Source organism: Rosa rugosa, chromosome 6, assembly GCF_958449725.1.
Source record: "Rosa rugosa chromosome 6, drRosRugo1.1, whole genome shotgun sequence".
NCBI lineage: Eukaryota > Viridiplantae > Streptophyta > Magnoliopsida > Rosales > Rosaceae > Rosa > Rosa rugosa.
This window is the reverse complement of record NC_084825.1, coordinates 34,104,168-34,125,311: the sequence shown is the minus strand read 5'-3', so window position 1 is coordinate 34,125,311 and position 21,144 is coordinate 34,104,168. Positions and strand designations below refer to the sequence as shown.

Genomic DNA, 21,144 nt, shown 5'->3' with positions numbered 1-21,144 from the left:
AGAGCTATTTAAGAGTCTAAGGCAACTGTTAAAATAGATAAAAAACTGCATATGCTCTCCAAAACAGCTAAAAAGTCAAGATAGAGAGTCTGCTAAACATACTTTTTATATTACCAAATATCAAAATGAAAAATTCATAAAAAAAATTTAACTTCTCATCCTATGAAAAATTCATAAAAAAATTACTTTTATTTTGCTCAAACCAAACGAGGGCACGAGGCCTCAATCAAGTGCATATCATTTACCACACGAATCATGAATGAGCCAACTTTTAAGCAAGTACATTGCTCTCTTTTAGTTGTATAATAATTAAAACACTATTTAAAATAGGAAAAATAAATTGGACAACAAGGTGCATAGAAAGAACCAAATGGCTCTCCACGTCATGCAAGAGCCCATCGATCCTCTTAAAAAGATCTGTGCTACTCGTTAACTTCATCATTTACTCGTCTTGCCTCTATAAACTCTCCCTCAGTCTCTGCCAACTTGCCAACCCCAAAGAGAGAAAGACTGTAAGACTCTGACTCTTTCTCTCTTTTCTAAACCGAAGAAAAGAAGAGCTCCGACTCTGAGTCCAATACACACACACACTCTCTCTCTCTCTCTCTGGAATTTTCCACAAGTGGAATCAGTCTTTATTGCGATTACATAATAGAGTGAGTCACCTCCGTAGTCATCCCGATACCATATTGCATATTCCTTATTTATTTCACCCCAAACAAGATTTTCTCTTTGTTTCTCTCTTTTGTGTTGGGAAGGTGAACAATTTAAACATGCAAAGCTATAAATGAATAGTGTCACGCATTGAATTTTACATCCATTTTACAGCTCACCATTTCTCATTGATTTGGAGCGTTTTCTGGGTACCCAAAACCCAGAACTGAGTTGGGTCTGTGTGAAAAGGGGTTGAAGACGATGAAGAACGAAGAACAAGCTCGGTTTCTGTTTGGGATTTCGCTCTCTGATAGACCCAAATGGCAGCAATTCCTGCTTTGCTCTTCTGGGTTCTTCTTTGGTTATCTGGTTAATGGTGTCTGTGAGGTAAAGTCACTCTCTTTGGTTTCAAGTTTTTTTTTTCGTTTTGGTTCTGGGATTTTTTTTTTTTTGTTTTGGGATGAATTTCCTTTCGTGTTTAGTTTCTTTTGAATCAAGCCAAGGGTTATGCTTTAGCTTCTGAGGAAGAAATCTTTTTGTTCCAAGAGATTTATGGTTTTTGTTTATTAGTTTTTTTACTGTTTTGATTAAAGTTCTCAGATAATTTTAAAATGAGGTTTCGATCCTCTGTTTTGGCTTATGGGACCAATGGGTTTGATTATTTTATGAGTTTACTTGTGGAGGAATCAAAGTAATAATTTTGAAGAATGAATGCAGCTCATTGCACGTTCAGAGATGACTTGATTTTTCGTACACTCTGTTAATTTTTTTTTAATTGCTGATTGAATCTTAACTTTTTGCTCCATTTTCAGGAATATGTGTATAACAGGCTACAATTCAGGTAATGGTTAACATCTGGGTATTTGTTTTGGATTTGTGGAGTGTTTTGTTTTCGGATTCAATTAGGACCCTGCTTGTTTCGGATTCTGTTTCTGATGTGTTCCTTGCTGCAGTTATGGGTGGTACTTCACATTTGTACAAGGATTTGTGTATCTATTTCTGATTTATCTTCAAGGCTTTACCACCAAGCAAATGGTGAACCCATGGAAGACTTATGTGAAGCTATCTGCTGTGCTTATGGGCTCTCATGGACTTACCAAAGGCTCCTTGGCTTTTCTCAATTACCCTGCACAGCTAATGTTCAAATCAACAAAGGTAAGCACAGGCGATGTTAAAAAACTTTGTTTGTTTCTCTGAGGCAGCCAATTTTGACTGGATAATCATATCAAGTGGAAACAATTTCAGTGTAAAACAGAGAGGATTTGGAATTTGACTGCCTCTTAAGACACATTTCTTTTTTCCCCTTTCATAGTTTTATTTTGTTTAGTATGGCGAGTTTGAGATTATGGTTCTTCATTTTAGGGGAAAGAGTTTAAGTTGGTCTCTAGCTAAGTTTTTAGTGTCATTTAGATTCTATTTGGCTGTATATGTCAAACTACAGTTACTCTGCAGCCTCTCATGTTAACTTCGTGATTTTGGTCCTTTTGGGGTTTCAGGTTTTGCCTGTGATGATAATGGGAGCCTTCATACCAGGTTTGAGGCGGAAGTACCCACCTCATGAGTACGTTTCTGCAATCCTTCTGGTGGTGGGTCTGATCCTATTCACCTTAGCGGATGCACAAACGTCTCCCAACTTCAGTGTGATTGGTGTGGTGATGGTATCGGGTGCTCTAGTCATGGATTCGTTTTTGGGTAATTTGCAAGAAGCAATATTTACCATGAATCCTGAAACCACACAGGTGATTCACATTCTCCTTGGGTGCTTAAAAGTGAATTAGATGCATGTTCATGGAAAAGCTGTGACTTCGGTTATAATGTTGTTCTCTATCTTATCTTATCCACAGATGGAGATGCTGTTTTGCTCTACGGTAGTTGGTCTACCTTTCTTGGTGCCACCAATGATTTTGACAGGAGAATTATTCAAAGCGTGGAGTTCATGTTCTCAGGTAACTTGCCAGTTACAAAATCTTTTGATTCCAGACTTGTTACATTCCTCGCAAGCCTCACAGTTACACCTAACCTTTTGGTATTATGCAGCATCCATACGTATATGGTGTGTTAGTCTTTGAAGCCATGGCCACGTTTATTGGCCAAGTTTCTGTCCTTTCCCTCATTGCACTTTTTGGTGCTGCCACCACAGCCATGGTACATTCTTCTCACAACTCCATTTTGTCCTAGATTTGTGAATGTGATATCAACATTTAATGGAAAAGATATGGCCTTTATTCAATTGGCATTTTCAAAGTAAGGGCCATGTTGCTTGTTTTCTAGCTACATTAGTTAGGCCTCATGAACACGGATGAGCAAACAAATAGTACAATGTGAGTTATATAAATTCTCATTCTTGAAGAGAAGATCCTCATTGGATTTTTTTTCGCAGATAACAACGGCTAGAAAGGCAGTGACATTATTGCTATCATACTTGATATTCACAAAGCCATTAACCGAAGAGCACGGGACTGGACTTCTGCTCATAGGTATGGGGATCACATTGAAGCTCTTGCCTGAGAATAAACCATACCAAAGGGTTTCAAACTCATCATCTGGCAAACCCAAGAGTTCAAAGCCAGCTCATAACGAAGAGGAGAGAATTCAACTTGACCATCAACATGTTGGAGAAGATGAAGAAAAGAGGCCATTGGTCTGATATATAACACTGCTTCTGTTGCACAATGTCTGTTTAGCCATTAAGGAAATGATTATGCTAAATAACATCACTTTAGGATTTTTTTTTTTTTTTTTTACAGGTTCCTTATTTCTTTACATTTGGTTGGTCTTCTTTTATTCTTTAAATAACATCACTTTATGTTTTTGTTGTTAATGCTTTGGACTATATGTATGAAACATTGTTGAGAACTTGAGATCGTGGTGTACAAGTTTAGATATTTAAAATTATTAGAAGCTTGTAATTGCATTCACAGAGTAATTCGTGCTTTAAGGTTATTCTTGTATTTTTAAATTAGGGGGACAATCTGGGTTAGTTTGCTTCTAATCTATATTCTATAACATTTAGCATGAGTCATAACTTCAGGTTTGGTACAATTTGATTATAAACTATAAAATTGTTGTGACCAAAAATAGAGTACAGAAGTATAGTAGCTGACTACGTGGACTGCACTCATTACCAACAGATTCAACGGCACTTCGTCGGTGCTACCTATGTGGAACGCTTGAAGTATCGAATTTGTGGACGTTATGCGGTTTAACACGGATATAGGGATATACATGTGATAAAATTAGAATTGTATAAACACGGATGAGGTGCAACAGTTAAAGAGGTAAAAATGAAGTTAGTAAGTGACCAAAGATTTAACTTGCAAAAGTTAACAATTTGATTTCTATTTTTAAAATTAATTCAATGATGAATGACTACAAATTTTTTGTTCACATGGTCGCCATGAATATTCTGTTCTGTAAGCTTTAGATATTTATACATGAGAAACATGAACCGTTATCAAAGATGATCCACTTGATTTGGAATTTACTACATTATATAGTGGACAAACTAATTGGTAATATTGCTTGGCACGTGACTAAAACGACAAAACGGAAACTAATAGAAAGAAAATCTATATCATTAATATTCTTATTCTTTTTGTTAATTTTTGATTGATTCGTTGACAAATGATAATGAAGCTGGATTATCCCTTAATATAGGAATTAAGCTGTACCTGAGCTAAGCAAACTTGCCTTATTTCTTGGCAGCAAGTAATGTCGCTGCCCCGTCAATTTGGTTAGGTTCCTTGTATGGAGAGGAAGAGGAGAAAATCATTTTTGGATTTTTTTTTTTTGATCAAAAGAGGTCAGCCCATTATATAGATTCAACAAGCAGTACAAAAACAAAACACCCCTATGAGATTGACAGAAATAATCGTTCCTCATAGTACCCTAAGACTCCTATTATAAACAAGAACAAGAACCCAAAATACCCCCAATACACCCACATTTTAGAAAGTCTACGCACCATTATTTCAAACAAAAACTTAGAAACTACGAAGCAATAAAGTAAAAATGACCCTCAGAGCAACTGGTCTTTGCGACCAAGATCAAAAATCAAGCAACATTTGGAGTAGAGGATGACGTGTCGCCATCCTCTGCCTCTTCAGTCATTAGAACTTCCCAAATAGAAAACCTCCAATCCACCTTAGCGTAGAAGGAAGCCCATGCAGCCCAAACAGATCCTCCAATACAAGGCCCACAATGAATAGGCAGCCCAATGCAAGGCCCAACCAACCCAATAAGAGCAAACCCTAGAGGAAAAGAAAATTTCCACCTCAGTGTTGCCCTCGTTGTAAACCTTGGGCAACTGGTGTGCATTCCGGCACCGGCACCACCAAAGTAAGCTCCCTGCACTAATCCGCCTCCGCCACTGCCAGCAGAAACCAAGCTCAGTATCAAAGCCAGCCTCGCTCTAAGTAGCTTCCAATTCTTTATCACCCACGGCAAGACAGACTTGGCACCAAAAGTCCCAAGTCCGCCTAACAGTGGAGGCGAGGAGACTTGCTGCAGCGCGGCCAAGATGACCACCATCTGAGGCTTCGGTCCCCCAAGAAGACGAAGCCGATCCAAACATGAATTCAAGGAGCACCGGCGAAGCCAATCACCGTCGCCACCGAGGAGGGAAGTAGAAAGAGAAGCGTTGCCCGCCTCCCAATTTCAAGAGCCCGAGCCACTACGTGACCGGAAAACCTCTCTGTTGAGAGTCAGAAAGTTTGTAGCACCGCCATCAAGCAAGATCGATGACGGCCTTAGGGTTACTCTTGAGAGAGAAAGAGAGAGCGTCATACACACATGAAAATGTTAGTAGTAATTTTTCATTGGATTTTATGATTGTACTTTAATTTGGTCCTCATGTATAGATTAGATTGCTTTTTTGGTTCATCTGTTCTGAATAATTATTGCAATTCTCTTAATCCATGATGATGAAAAGGAACAAATTACAAAATAAAAGATTGTCATATACATGGATGAAAATTATAGTATCTAAAATACAGAGATTATTTCTATTTCTGAAGTGATGCATAAAATCTTCATAGTTTTCTGCATTGTGAGGACCGAAGTGTTGCTACATAATTCTTTTCTTGATTACAAACTAATTTCAACCACAGGATTTGACCTGTGAACTTAATTAGTTATTAATCTTTTTGTTAAGAAAAAAAAATTACAGCTTCTTAAGGAATCTATCTCAATCGACTATAACATAGTATTATCCGCCACAAATTTAGTTTCTCTCAACACATCATTCAGAATTAAGCTTCAGAATTTAGAATTTAGAAAATGCAGCTTAATTTTAATTAGATGTAAAGAAACACTAAACAATGCCCATTTGTTGGCAGAAAGCCACGAAGTCCTTGTTGCATGATTGCTCCTCCAAATCCTCCAATGGAGCAAACTCATCATCACCACTCAAGAGATATCCAACAGATCGAGTTACACAGTGAGACTTTTTTGCTACGTGTCAAGTCGCTTCCATGCATGAAGACAACGCATACACCACTTCAACTTTTTGACCTCCCTTTATCTTTGTTTATCCTTTCATTCGGTGACTGTAGCACACTATGCGTGAAACTGTGAGAAGAGGCGGGTGACGATGAATAGTAAAATTACAGAGAGAGCTTGACGTACTTGCCGAAAAGAGACGACCATTTGAAAAAGACCAATGGCTGCTCTTCTCTCCAGTACTAGGCTACTTGATCCAGTAGTAGTTGACGATATTGAAGAAGATAGAGAAAGCTTTGATAACGGTGCTGCTAGTTCGAGACCAAAAGAGCCATGGAAAGCAGAGTATGCCAAGAGCATTCTGTATGCTGGTCTCGATGCCATTGTCACTTGCTTCTCTCTAATCTCTTCCATCTCCGCCAGCCGTCTAACTTCCGGTAATATATAATCACTCACTATTTTTTCTCTTGCTCTTCCTCTGAACCCTAAACCCTATCATAGTCTTGGTTTATTACATTTTGAAACGTAATTAATTTTTGTTGATGATGTGGAGAACCCCTATTCACTAACATGAATTGTTGTCAATATGTATATCTGAAAATATATTGACAGCAGATATCTTGCAGGACACTATGCCATTACTAGCTCAGTGATAGTTACACCCATATCTGTATATCTTTCTCAACATTTGTATACACAGCCATTAAATTGTTTAAGGTCTAGACCAGTGCATGTCTCACGGCTCTATAAGGATACAGAAGTACCATAAGTACTACTGATGGTACAGACGAACAGTAAGCACTGAAGTATGTTGAAAGACACCGAGGCAAATTATTTTGGGAAAATTGGATCTTCTGGAAGTGTATGATCTATATGTGCGTGTGAGAGAGAGGCAGTGTGTAGCTAGCAAGATACACTTGGACTCATTTAGAGGTGCATGCATGCACTAGTGCATCATGCTTTATTTCAAAAATTGAGTCTTTATTCACTATAACTGTCTTACATTGCAGCGGACGTGCTGGTGCTAGGATTTGCAAATCTGGTGGCAGATGGGATATCTATGGGAGTTGGAGATTTTTTGTCCAGCAGCAGCGAAAAGGATGTTGCCGCCAAAGAAATGGCGGTGACGGAATGGGATGTCACAAATCACGGCGGCCTTGAGAAGATGGAGTTGCTCCAAAAGTATCAAGCACTTGGGATGGACGTTGATGATGCCGCCACGGTATGCGACAACTTCCTCTAAAATCTAATGAAAATGTTTGATGAAATTGTGAGAAAATTGCTTCTTATAAAGTAAAGTAAGGTTGTTGTAAGATCTAATAGGGGAAAAAAAAGAGTTACCTTGTTATAACGCCTTTGGTGTAACTATTAAATTGCTTATATGTGACATGGTTTTGGGACTCGTACAAGGTTGTTAGCATTTTTGCGAAGTACAATGACATCTTGGTGCACGAGAAAATGATGGCTTATGGAAGGCTACCGCCAGAAGAAGCAGAAAAGCCATGGAAGAACGGCCTTGTAACATTTGCTGCCTTCCTTGTCTTTGGCACTGCTCCTCTCCTGTCTTTTATTGTCCTCATCCCATTTACGAACAGTGACTTGGTTAAGTTTGTTGGTGCTTGTATCCTCTCTGCGCTTGCACTCACGCTTCTTGGAATTGTAAAGGCCAAGATTGCAGGCCAGAACTATGCTTTCTCTGTGGTAGTGACTCTCTTCAATGGTGCTGCCGCCGCAGCTGCCGCTTATGTCGTTGGATGGACACTGAACAATATAGCTGGCCTAGAAGGTTGAAGACTAGGGGCAACAACAAAGCCTAGTTTCACAATTTTTGAGCCCTTACTAGGGCTACGAATGTATATATATATGCTACATTTACGGTTATCGACCAGGGCCGGAACTACTTTCTTTTTATGCAAAACTAATATATTTGTTTTCTTTTCTTGAATGCTTAACTATTAGAAGCCTCGCAAAATTGCAGAATGAAATCAATTTTCTATTCATTTCACTCGGGAAATGAGACTTCTCTCTCTATAGAAATAGTGACCAAAAGCATTTTAGTGGGTACAACTTTGGCCTACATTTATTACATTAATGAAATTAATACATGCACGATCATTACCGAGCACAAAATGCATAGTATAGTTACGGACGCTAAAGATCATAAGCCTTGATAAGGACTAATTTCTGATGTGAGCTAAAAACACATGAATTTGTGTCGAAAGTTAGTTCCCTTCATCCAGAGCTAATTGCAAGGCATGCTCTGCTTCCTTGAGGAATAATCGAGTTAGTTGCTTCTGCCCTCGTCTATAAACTATACTAGACCACTTGTTTCTGCTCATCAATTGGGATGGTTGAAGGCCATTTATCTCTTCACTGCAGTCAAGAAGAGTCCAACAATAGGAAACATACTGAATGTTCAGCTTCTCTACTGATTCATGTATTTAAATGAGAACACAATGATGAAGGCAAAATATGGTACCTTAAATCGTTTTCATTTCCTGTATGCAGATTTGGGCTTTCACTAAAGCGTGCGTTTTTAAGCAAATTAGTGTCACTGTCCTCTGTACCAGAACCATCTTGAAGATCCACCATCCTTGCATACAGAATATTTGGTTAGCAACGTAGCATAGGTACCGACCAATTCATGTTACAGCTTCTAAGTAGCATGCAACTACGGTATATGACTGTTTTAAGTAAGACTGATGGAGTCAGTTTCTGATGGATCTCCTATTAAAGTTACAAGTGGCGGCATGCAGATTCATTGAGAGGTTCATTTAATTCTTATGAACCATATTATAATATCACAAGTGAGGCATTCGAATCATGGATTCAGAGTCACCTCATAGTAAGAAGATCAACAAGCATTTGCAAAGCTCCGGAGTCACCACAAGCCTCCCATATTGCTGCTCGAACTTCTGAATCAGATGGTTGCCTGCCCCCTCCAGATGTAACAAGCTTTCACATAACATATATTGAACCAGGGTTAAGAACCAGGGTGCAAATGATCAAATGGCCTAGACCATAAAATGGTCTCCCATCTTAAGTTACTAACAAGTATTAGAAAGATTTACTTTCATTTCTTGCTTATAAAACTAGTTCAGGTCACTTTATATTAATTATAAGCAAGAAAACATATATGCTTAGCTAGTAAAACATGAAATAGCAATACTAGGCAAAGAATTTTTACCTCTTCCAGCAATGATGAAACCTGAAACAGCTCATCCTCCTTCATGGCTACGGTCCTCAAAGTTGTCAAAAAGCTTTCGGGAAAAACCAACTTGTTTAAATATGATGGCATCTTGCGCTGACCACTCCAACTATAGCTGCAAACATGGTTGAGTTGGCCCTTATCACTTCCTTCATTAGTTGAGATGCCTACTGGGAAAAAGCCATGATCCAGTAAACTTCTAGGTAAGAGACACCTCATTTCGGCCTTCTGTGAACAACAATAAAGCAAAGTTTGTTTTGAAAACAAATAAAGGAATTAAAAAAAAAATCCATTGATCCACCTACAGCTTTACTGAAGTAGAGAGTTTCTCCTAGATTAAAACAGAGAATACATAACACAAAATTAAAAGACAGACAATAGCAAACCTGTGCTTCAAGAAGCTGTGCTTTCGAGTCAGAAAATGAAACACTTTGAAGGGCTTGTACTGGATAATGTACCTGTATACATCATTACCGTACCAAGTTGTGATCAGCTCAAACAATTGATTGACAAAAACTACGGTCCTAGCTGGAACCAGATGACAGAAGCATGGATTAAAATATCCAAAGTGTATAAAGTAATAAAACCAAAAAGTCCACCTTACATCTATTTTGAGTTTAAGACATTGCCACCATCGAGAACGAGTTATTTAGAAACAAAAGAACAATCTATACAAGGTTACTCAACTATAACCAATATAAAGGCATTACCATGAGATAGTCATCTGGATTACCATCAAGGACGAAACCATACAGATGAAGTAATTCCTGCATCAAACACAAGATAATGGTTCTCCCTTAGAAGTTGATGAAGGTTGTCAAATGCTAATGTGGATTAGGAAAACAAGATGATGGCAGAGACCAAATACTTGAATAAGGCTTTCTTAAATTTAAGTCGACTTTTCAAATAACCTGAACAACTATGGCAGGTAAACTAAGTAGAATCTGCCAGACTCATAAGCCTAAGTAAGCTCAAAGCCTCAAATGACAAAAGAACTTCAGGTGCAAGTAGCATGCAAGAAGTAGCACATGAAACTAAACATGTTTTAGAATACAAGCATATGCCAGGACAAAGGCAAACATTCTAAGAAATTATGTTCGGTTGCTAGGAAGAAGATGCAAAAATAAGTATACAACTTAAAAAGTAACTAAGTATACAACTTAAAAAGTAACTTTGGTATCAAATACAACAATTCTATATATGTCTCCAGGAAGTACCTCATTTCCTTTGTTACCATAACTTATAGAAATTTCTTCATCAGTCTCCAAGGGTTGTCCGGCTTTCCAATTTGGAAAAAGAAAAGAAAAAGGAATATCTCGGTAAGTAAGATAATCCAGCTAACTAATCAAGCAAGAGAAATGAAAACAAGTATAGTAAGGCTTCAATAGTAACTGTCACAACTAAATGAAACCAATATGAAATATCATAACCCTGCTACATAAAAGACCTCAAAAGAAATAAACACAAGTATTGACATACCCAATAGCAACAGTCACGATTAAAACTTGTATGCTATGATACCAATGCAAAATCATATGGTTACATAACACATAGTTTTACTGATTTTCAGCAAAAAATAAGGTTCGAATGGAAATAGGACACTACCAGAAAGAAGATACATAGAAAAAGGAACCCGAGTTATCGATCCTGTTCCATCAACTTCCCAAGTTGCTGCCGGCTTTAAACCTGAATAGCCACATGATTCAGCTAGTAAGGTGTATGAGAAAATAGACTATACGGAAAAACTCATAAAAATATATGGACAAAAGTGTAGGCTATAGTATTAACTAGAATCAAATGAGTTGAACTGCAGGATGGGCTACACTGGTTAAAAAGCTTACACTCGAATCTTGAACAGAGGTAATTATAATTCTGTAAGTTCTGTAACAGAAGTAGATAAATTTCTAAGAATACCAGATTTGATGACAACAGGCATACCATGGTTGCAAAAATCGATGCCAGGAACAAGACCCTCCACCCAGACAGTATCTTTTTGGTTTGATAAAGATGTCACTCCATTAACTTGAATATCAACCCCGTCAACTTGACATCCTAATTTAAGAAAGCACTAATATTAGTTCAAATAACTACATTTACATCTAGAGATACCAAATCAAGCATCCAATACATCATGATAAAGTATATTGAAAAGAATTAATGAGGGAGAAAAATTACAATACCTTTACCATTGCCATTAACCATATTAGTAGAATTGTCAGAACTTTTGTCATTTGAAGCACTGCAATTCTTCTTTTCCTCAACTTGTGGAAATACATAAGAGTATGGAAGGGGAATGTTCAAAGCACGAGCCCAAAATACAGAATTTGCCCTAGCATGACAGAAATTAGGGAAGATAAGCAACAAAGGTCTAAGGCACCCTGAACAGATATTAGTAAGAAGGGTTCAACCAAAAAATCATAAGATTATTTAATTGAAGATGATACATACCAAAGGAAATCTTCAAAGCACACATCCCTATAAAAGAAGCAACCGGAGCATATGATCAGAGATTAGCAATCATAGTATATATTTAGAGATGAAGATAACTAATGACAATGTCTATATTATTCTGAGTGTTGTTCAACATGCAATTTTAGATATCATCTTCAAAGAATTGAAAAGTCAGCCTCCGAATGCTAGATTTCAAGATTTTGGACCATAAATTTATATAGACACCATTTTTACAAAAGCATCATAAATCACACAGCCAACTGATTACTAAATGCTGAAATTCACATAGGTCCACAAATTGTTGGTGAGTTGAGAGGTCCAGAGTCTGAGAATAGCATTGCAATACCAAATTACGTACTAATGTTTTCACATGATGTCATCAGCAGCTGTATGCTTTTTTATCTAACACTAGTTCAAGACAAAGTCACAAGACTGGGCATGACAAGTACCACCAAGATTCTCAGAAACCTGTCAATCTATTCTACCTTTCTAGGTGTTGCTATGAAGCTCAAATAACAAGAACGACACAGGATAACTTCAATGTATCTAATGTATCCAGTATACTAATGAAATGAAAGTGCACAATTAATTATTACTATACCCATTATTCATATCAGCCTCTCTGATTTTTGAAACAAATAATTCAAATACCAAAAAATAGAGAAGAAAAAGATGCATGAATATTTTTTTGAAAGGACAGGACCTGCTAGCTTAATTCTCTTATGAACTCAAATGGAAACAAAATCCATTTCTGATATACCTTTCTGAATCACCATCAAGAGTTAAAAGTTTATCCACCAGAGCCTTCAATTTATCATCGTATAAAGACCACAAGCTTTTCTTCTGTAAATTAAACCTGTCGTTGGTCACATATACTACAGAAAGAAGATAGGCTACTCAAATCATAATTGACAGAACCAATATCAAAAAAGAAATCCAAATACTTTCAAACCACCAAAAAAATAAAAAAAAAGCCAACTGGACAGTTACGAAAACATTATTGTCAACTTGAATAAAAAATTGCATCAGGTTAGCATTGCATTATGTCAAAATTACTCCCACAAGCGATGTGACATAATTTACAAGAGTTACCTTAAACCCTGGATAGTGAATACTAGCTAAAAATTAAGAGGAGTGAAACCCTTTCTTGCAATCCAAACCCCCTTCCCTCTTCCTTTTGTCATGCACATGTCCATTGTAAAAACACTCATGCAAAAGAGGAGGGGGTGTGGTTTGCAGTAAAAGGAATGCCAATTTGACCCCCCAAAAATATTTTGCAAATGTGTATTGTATCAATACATTCAACATCATAAAAGGTCCATAAAAGAGAAATCAACTTGAAATCAAGATAACTTCTATATGGATATAACATACGTTTGAGTATTTTATTATCATAGTTAGATGCTCAGAAATCTTTTACCTGCAGTTCAGTTGCTCGGTACAATGTTGTTCCTTTTAGCTCCAAAAGCTCATCATCAGTAAACCAAAGTGGATTGCCAAAAGTGGTGGGAAGCATATCAAGGTACCTGAGCAATTTCAATAATAGGCTCAGCAAAATATTTAGCTGGTTTGTTATCTTCCACCCAAGTGGAAAAGGCTGACCACCAAAGAAACAAAAAAGTTTTAATTGATAATTCAACAAATTCATTCTATACATACGGCTTCCAAGAAGAATTCTTGCGGAGACGCTCCACTGTTAGAAACAAAACCATCAAGAACCTATCATCTACATCTCCTTCTTCGAACATTGCTCTACTTTCTGGTCCAAAAAAAGGATGTTGCAAAACTCTCATAGGAGTTATTGCTAAATCCAGAGGCACGACTAACAGAACCCCTGAAATTGATTTCCAAAAGTGAATCAGAACTATTCTCTACTTGTCAAAATGTTACGAGAGCAAGTTTCATAACACAATAGGGATACAGTCCTGGAATGGTCACCTAAAGGTTGGATAAAGATGCCTAGGTATGATGCATGGGTATAGTGCTAGCTTATTGAATGCTCGTAGGATGAAGTAACCTACGAGAGGAAAGGGTTGTCATTGGCTCAATATCGATAGTGTCCAGTGAATGTCAGGCTTTGGAAGCCACATGGCATGCTACACCATTTCTAATTCAAGTTCAAAAGAAAACAACAATCTTGACTGGTATATCCCTCCATGGGCATCATTTGGTCACAAATCAGCTTGCACCCACCAGCTTTAGTATGAAGAACACAAGTGCATCATGTAGTTGTGAATGCGCACATCTTTTAAGCTTATAAAACTATGTTAAAGACATGGCAATAGTACCCCAAACATAAATTTCCAGTGCTTGTTCAAAGAAACAATAACAAAAATTATACTTTCAATTGCAAAAGACTTATCATTGACAATATATTAGCTTGCAAAGGCAACAAAAGATACTTCCAAAGATCGAAATCAAGTAATTTGCTCAGTATTTCCTACATGATTCTTAAAAGAATGCAGTATCTGACACTGGAATTCAATTTCTGTACCTGACCCACATTTCACAGTCTCTCTACTAACAAATATGAGCAACCACATAGACAAAGAACAAAACTTTACAAACTTGAGTTAAAAGGACGAGTTGGGTTTACCATCAGAAACATCATTAGCCGCAAAAATGCCAAACCCTTTATCAGAATCAGAGAATTTGATCTTGCACCCACGTAGCTCCACCCCATTAACCTGAATTCAAAACCCAATTCATCAAAACCACAGTTTCACTAATTTGATCAGTAAAAAAAAAAAGCTCATCCCACACTGTAAAAAACATGGGCAGGCACCTGTAACCACTGCAGAAACCGTTCGAGCTTCGCGTCTTCTTGTGAACTCGCCATTACTGAGAGACAACAGAAGAGTTTGGGGGTTTAAGACTTAAGCAACTGGGTAGCTCAAGTTTTTATTTCTTTTCACACCCACAATATTACTGTCCACACCCGTACCCAAAACTATATATATATATATATAAATCAGGAGGGTCCACTACTCCACTAGAGACGCACTGGCGGGTAAATCACGTAGTGACTAGTGAGAGAAGAATTTTCTCTGGTTCTCTTCTGTCCAAGAGCGACATTAATGCCTTGAAAGCTTTGAACTTTTTGACGTTACCTAAACCCCAAGGACCAGTCTCAGATCTGAAGGGTGCGTAGACTTGCATGTAGTCAATCGGCAATAAAACATTTTCCCTTAAAGTTTTGATCTTTGTCATTCTCATTAGGCAAAGCATTCTCCTTTGATAATTTTCAGGTACAATTGACCCTGCAGAACTAGTGTACAAGAAATGAAGAGTCCACTCTCACAGATACATACTGCTGCAGTTTCTCCATCTCCAGTTTTTCTATGGAGGCTTAAGGTTTGATTTTTTTTTTTTTTGCCAGTTATTTAGTCATTTTCCGATTTATATCGTTCATATTCAGCTTCTTTTGGTAGATGACGTTACCTTTTTAGGTACTACTTTTCATGATATGGGGATTGAGTTGTTGCAAGGTTGGTGTTTTGATCTTAATCTCATGTATTATGGGTGCTTTTGAAGTATTGGTCTGGTAGATTTATGATAGATTTTGTTACTATATGCTTAAACCTGAGTTGTTCTTTTGAAACAGATTGGATGGGATTCTGCCATGAGAATGAGTGCAGATTTGCGTAATTTATTCTTATATGAGGCCTTTTTGTATTATAACCCACCCCTCCTCATGGTGAGGCTTGATTGTTTGTGTGGATGTTGTTGTTGTTTTTTTCACTCTTATAACATTCTTGACTTTGTAGCAGCTTATCTTTTAATTTCTTTTGTCGCAGACTTTGATGGTTTGGCTTTGGGGAGTGAACTTATGGGTTTTTTCGCAGGCCAACATTGGCTATGCAAAAATATTTGATCTTGATCAAAATCATCTCACTCACAAAGAAGTATGGAAGGTACTGATGATTCATTCGATTTCTCTTTGTCCTCCCCCTCTCCCCTATCTTCTCTGTAATGCTCTTGTCTCTATTAAAATTTATGATGTTGAGGTTTAAATGTGACTACCGCACTCAAACCATAATCATGTGATAGCCTTTCTTGAGGCTCAGTATGCGACAAAGAGAATTTGTAATTTCACGGGCACAGTAATGTGCCAGCACATCAGATGGACTGCTGGCACATTAGTCCGTCTCTCATGATATATGATGTTGTAAATTTCACAGGACATATAGACAGGTTCAACTCTGTATGAATGTACATATGTTTCAGTGTTTGTACATGTTCCTAATACTGTATTTTTATGTATGTAATGTAATTCGTGCATCACAAATGCTATACCATGTCAGTGCATATTTGAGCCAACCAAGGCCTCGCCGAATTGCAATCTCCCAAGTCTCATCTGGTCTAAATCCATTTGTTAGAGCTCTTCTACTTGCACCATTCGTTAATATATTCTTCCTGGACTACACATCTGTTTTTTTAATTATTAATGTCTGGAATAGCATTTCCCCAAAAATACATTTAAGTGATTATTGTATTATAGCAACTTATGTTTTGTGTCATTCTCTTTCATCTTTGGTATTTATTGCCAATTCTTGTTATTATGTTAAAGAAGTTGCTTCTACTTGTATATTTGTCCTAGCAACCTCATTCATTCACAATGCCCCGTTCCTTTTCTTTTTCCTAATTATCTGGCATTTTATATGCAGTGTAGCACTTGGATGACCATCATTGTCCCTACTAGCATGACAGCATACCTTTACCTTTACTCACACGGAAAATTATTATTGGCTGCATTACTACCAGTGTAATATCATCCCCTTCTCGAAATTTTCTCTTTGCTCTGGTTTTCTTGAGATTGATTGCATGCTTAACCCAGTTCCAAATGGTTCATTGACGAGCTTCCTTTAATATACGGATGTTGATGGAGATATTGGTTGGTCTTAATTTATTGTTAAATATTTTGCTGCTATCTTGTTATAACTGTGTGATGCAGTCATTATTTACTGCATCATTCTTTACACTAAATGTGCTTTGTACATGCATTATAGGTCTATTTTGTATTGCACCAGAGTTACAATGGCTCACTAGTCTTGCTGTTATATTCATAAGACAAATTTTTGTAAATGTCTCTGTACGTCTTGCAGGTGTCCCTGTATATTGCTGTTGCTATAGTTCTGATATCCCCCTTTGATATCTTTTATTTGTCATCTCGGTACTTCTTATTGAGGACACTGTGCAGGATAGCTCTTCCAGTGCAGGCAAGTTTTCTTTCTTGTAGCTCTTAATCCAGACATACTTGGGCACATCTTACCTAAAGAACTAAGTTGGTTAAAGTTTATAAATGAGTTGTTGTCTTTGCCTGTCTTCTATCCTAATGTTGTAGTAATCTATTGCATAATTTAAGACAAAAGAAAGAAAAAAAGAACAAGAGAAACTTGTTTATCAAATCCTGGAATGATGTGTTTATGGATGCAGGTAAGTTAGCCTGATAAGTACAATAGATCTTTTAATTTTGAAAAAAGAAAAAAAAAATATTTACAGGGGGAAAGAAAATATTTATTCAAAGTAACATTGGTCAGCAAATAGATATTTTGGTCTCTGAATAGATGACGTTCAGAGAGCTAATCATTTTATCAATTAATTGAACTAGGACTTTACAATCTGCAGGCTATATCATTTCCTGACTTTTTTGTGGCTGAAGTTTTAACTTCTATGTCTAAGGTATGAATCTATATCCTTCTAGTCATTGCAGTCAACCATTAACATGTTATCAGTCATACACTTCCATTTTAGTATTAGCAATAATATTTGTTACACTTGAGTCTATTTTCCCATATCTCATTCTACATATGGATAATTAAAAAGTTCTTGTGGCTCATAATGAATATGGATTGCGATGTTAATTGCATACAGGTGTTTTCAGATTTGGAACGTTCAGTCTGCAGAATGGTTCATGGGCTGGTAAGATTTAAGTGTTAAGTTCATCTCTATGCTTGTCGACTGTCAAAAGGCAAATAATTCACCATTGTACTGTTGGGAGGATTATGCTTGCAGAGTTTTTTTATATATCTACAGTTTTGATGTGTTTCTGCAGAATTTATTAATGTAATCCATTTCAGATCCCATTCTCTGCAGTATTCTTCTGTCATAAGCCTTTGCTAAGTTCTTGGCAAGTAATAAGCTGAAGGAAAATAGTATAACAATTATCATTAGAAAATAGAAAAGAATCTCATCAATTGGTTCATTCCTCATAAATCTACTATATAGGATCATTCTAAACAAAGAAGAATGATGTATCCATTCGCCAGCTTTTCATGCGTATTTTTGTTGTAATAGGTCAAAAACGTCATGACAAATTTGGTTTCTAACTCTCTGCTTTCATCTATGTTCTTTTTGGTTTGAGTTTGTTATCAACTTGTGAAACATGATGGCAAAGAATTTTGTATTGGTCTATATACAATGAAGTCACTCAAAATCTGATATCATTGAGATGAATATTTTTTTTAATGTGCAGGTTGCCACTATTGCATGGCTTGAAGCTGATTCAGTTTGTGGCAGCCACTCAATTGGAATCCCTCTAGTGCTTGTTTTTCCTTATGTTTGCCGTTTATTTCAATGCCTACGTCAATACAAGGATACAAAAGACAAGACAAACCTTTTCAATGGTAATGACTCATTGTAGTTCATCCCTCTTTGACTGCTTGTTACCTATAATTGACAATTGGTGAAATGGAGAAATATTATCCTATTCTGAAGATTAGTTTTATACACTGGGTAGTTACGTGGAATTGAATGGTATAGTTTGCTTTGGTTGGATTATTGAGGTTCTCCATTAGTATGTGACAGGTTACAAATGCTTTGTTTGGGATCAAATTTAGTTTCTCTTGCATGAGAAGTGAGCTTTATGTAAGCAAAAAAAGAGATGAACAATTTGGGTTTTCTAATTTAATTATTCAAAGCGGGATACTAGCTACTAATTTTTCCTGAAGAGAAGAAAAAAGGCTACGTAATATCTATTGAAGTTCACAATTTGTTGCTCTTAAAGGTGCTACTCAAATATTTTTGTATAGTCTACGATTACTCTTAGTATTAATCTAACTATCTGTTAGGAATTTACATTCGAAATGGCTTTTGTTATGTGGTATATAATCACTTGAAGTTGGGGGATTCTAATCCTTACTGTTGACTTGTGCATATGCGGCTGTCATTATCATGTTCTCGTGTTCTCAAATTTTGTAATTATTTTTGGATCCCTTGCGCAAACATCACATGTATCTGCAAAACTGACACTTATAAGCGACTCTTTTTCATATGTACTCATGTCTGTAGAAGTCACTTTTGTTACAGCTTAAAGGCATTCAGCTTTAGTACATTGCTTATTCAATATAATCATGTCCTTTTAACTGCTAATACTGTCATGTCATCAATCTGCTTTTCAGCTTTAAAATATTCGACTGCAGTCCCAGTGATTTTTCTTTCGGCCCTTAAATATCATGTCTTCCCTGATAGGTGGTCCAACTTTTATGAGCCGCTTTGGCTTCTGTCTAGTATTGTTAACTCGCTGTATTCATTCTACTGGGACATAGCTCAAGATTGGGACTTGAGGTATGATAGCTTAATTACAGCATTTTGGACTTTCTTTTGCATTGAATTCAAATCAGTTTATACTCTCAAGCACTTTGAAGGCTGATACAGATAGGAGCCTTGCCTATTATCTCTTCATATTAATATTGTTTTCCCCCTTTGCTTGACAGTGGCTTCACTCGAATTTTCAAGTTCAGCAGACCGAGTTTAGTTTCCTACTTATTATATGAACAAAAATGGGTAAGGAGTTACTTTGTTGGATTGACGTTATGTATCAGCACTTCAGCAGGCAGAGCTTTTCTTAGTGACACATTCTATTAGATCGACTTGGTTATGTATCAGCAGGCTCTTCGTGACGATGTCAACATTTCACATTGCAGGTATATTTTTGGGCAATAGGAAGCAACCTGATCTTGCGATGTGCATGGACATACAAATTCTCTGCTCATCTTCGTCATAACTACATGACTGTATTTGCAATCACTGCATTGGAGATTCTTCGACGCTTCCAATGGGTATTCTTTCGAGTAGAAAATGAGTGGAATAAGATTAACAAGTCCAGTTTTGACCCCCTACCCATGACTATCATCCAAACAGAAGAAGAGACATTGCTTGACGCTAACAGTCACAGTGTATAGAGTATTTTGCAACCATTTTGAACAGAGTTTCTTCCCTTTTTGCTACACTAAGCTACGAGGCTGAAATATGACTAGCCAAATCATTCTTATACTATAGAAGTTAAATCAAAGAAATTCAACTACAGTAACTAAGTCCTCGTTTTTTTCGTTATGGCTGAATTTTATATACGAACCCTATGCGAGGCTTGCAGACAATGGTTTCCAAGTTTCTTCCCCTGTGGTTTAGTACTAGGACGGCATCCAATCTTGAAGTCTTGCTTGGGAAGATAACTCAAGACTTGTATCCTCCTCTGCCTCTTACTGTTCTCAATTAGTTCAAAAGAGAAATAAAACCGAGGCATTTTGGAAAACCTCATTTGGTAAATAGATATAGCTAGCTAGCTAATCAATGACTCGTTGTTAGCTAGCTATATCTATATACCAAATGCAATTATCCGGAGAGGATTAATGTATTTGTATTCGGAGAGATTGTTGGTTGCCACAGCCTACAACCTTTAAAGTTCTGTCTCCCACACAATGGCCACGACATACTACAGTTGAGAACTTGTTTACACCTTCAGGTACATGGGTGGTATCTATATTGACCAGCACATGATTTTGAGTGAGAAATCATGGTTTCAGACAAGTTCTTTCTTTTTAAGCCAAAGTTTCGGGATTGATTTCCCTAGTTTCAAAATGCATTTTCATAATTTCCTTTACATGGCATGTCATATCAAAATTGTCACAATAATATACCGCAATGTCTAATAAGACGTATTGGGTAGTGCATTGCATATCACACATTAACACGTACTGGGTGATGGTAAAGGTAAAGCTTTATAGTGTACTCTTTCTTCGATTTCATGACATATTGTGTCAAGATTGCTACAATATTGTAACCGCAATGTCTGACAAAGAGCATTGAGTGGTGCATTGCACATAACATGTACTGAGTACAAGTATAGCTAGGTAAAGCTCGATAGCGTTCTATTTCTTCGATGTCAACGTGAATGGTGACCAAAGGGACCCAAAAAAACGTGCCTGGTGATCAGGAGGTAAAGCCAACAAACACGACATACTACAGTTGAGAATTTGTTTACTCCTAACATAAAGCAAAGCAACAGACCCCGAGTGACCTAGCCAAGTCTTGCCTTCTTTATTAATTACTTAACAGGTGGTGTCTACAAGTGAACAAACGTTTGAATGAATATGATACATATGGGAGGGGAA

The 21,144-nt window shown here is 37.0% G+C and overlaps 4 protein-coding genes across 6 annotated transcripts; 3 read left to right on the top strand and 1 right to left on the bottom strand.

The window, feature by feature from the left end:
* Positions 1-438: 438 nt before the first annotated feature.
* LOC133718419 (UDP-galactose/UDP-glucose transporter 4-like) lies at positions 439-3,580 on the top strand. Its single transcript, XM_062145251.1, has 8 exons — positions 439-656; positions 829-1,041; positions 1,467-1,495; positions 1,608-1,809; positions 2,151-2,393; positions 2,499-2,600; positions 2,692-2,799; positions 3,035-3,580. Exons 2-8 carry the CDS (start codon positions 916-918, stop codon positions 3,299-3,301), a joined length of 1,077 nt encoding a protein of 358 aa, XP_062001235.1. The 5' UTR covers positions 439-656; positions 829-915; the 3' UTR covers positions 3,302-3,580.
* A 2,733-nt stretch (positions 3,581-6,313) lies between these two features.
* LOC133716632 (vacuolar iron transporter homolog 2.1-like) lies at positions 6,314-7,884 on the top strand. Its single transcript, XM_062143315.1, has 3 exons — positions 6,314-6,530; positions 7,104-7,315; positions 7,504-7,884. Exons 1-3 carry the CDS (start codon positions 6,314-6,316, stop codon positions 7,882-7,884), a joined length of 810 nt encoding a protein of 269 aa, XP_061999299.1.
* A 217-nt stretch (positions 7,885-8,101) lies between these two features.
* Positions 8,102-14,677, bottom strand: LOC133715017 (uncharacterized). Of its 2 annotated transcripts, none has more exons than XM_062141320.1 (16): positions 14,538-14,677; positions 14,349-14,439; positions 13,412-13,586; positions 13,173-13,278; positions 12,513-12,595; positions 11,750-11,776; positions 11,482-11,630; positions 11,240-11,353; positions 10,907-10,987; positions 10,519-10,580; positions 10,012-10,068; positions 9,688-9,759; positions 9,281-9,529; positions 8,933-9,048; positions 8,573-8,686; positions 8,102-8,466 (listed from the first exon to the last, which is right to left on the bottom strand). In XM_062141320.1, exons 1-16 carry the CDS (start codon positions 14,589-14,591, stop codon positions 8,316-8,318), a joined length of 1,701 nt encoding a protein of 566 aa, XP_061997304.1. In that variant the 5' UTR covers positions 14,592-14,677; the 3' UTR covers positions 8,102-8,315. The 2 variants fall into 2 exon arrangements, with proteins under 2 accessions (XP_061997304.1, XP_061997305.1); XM_062141321.1 differs by having other exon boundaries at positions 11,488-11,630.
* Positions 14,678-14,745: 68 nt separating this feature from the next.
* LOC133718684 (uncharacterized) lies at positions 14,746-20,059 on the top strand. Of its 2 annotated transcripts, XM_062145546.1 has the most exons (13): positions 14,746-14,895; positions 15,001-15,106; positions 15,202-15,240; positions 15,357-15,449; positions 15,550-15,666; positions 16,420-16,515; positions 16,858-16,971; positions 17,381-17,434; positions 17,627-17,674; positions 18,228-18,378; positions 19,153-19,318; positions 19,468-19,537; positions 19,678-20,059. In XM_062145546.1, the coding sequence occupies exons 2-13, from the start codon at positions 15,035-15,037 to the stop codon at positions 19,933-19,935; spliced, it is 1,278 nt and encodes a 425-aa protein (XP_062001530.1). In that variant the 5' UTR covers positions 14,746-14,895; positions 15,001-15,034; the 3' UTR covers positions 19,936-20,059. The 2 variants fall into 2 exon arrangements, with proteins under 2 accessions (XP_062001530.1, XP_062001531.1); XM_062145547.1 differs by lacking the exon at positions 14,746-14,895 and having other exon boundaries at positions 14,903-15,106.
* Positions 20,060-21,144: the final 1,085 nt, after the last annotated feature.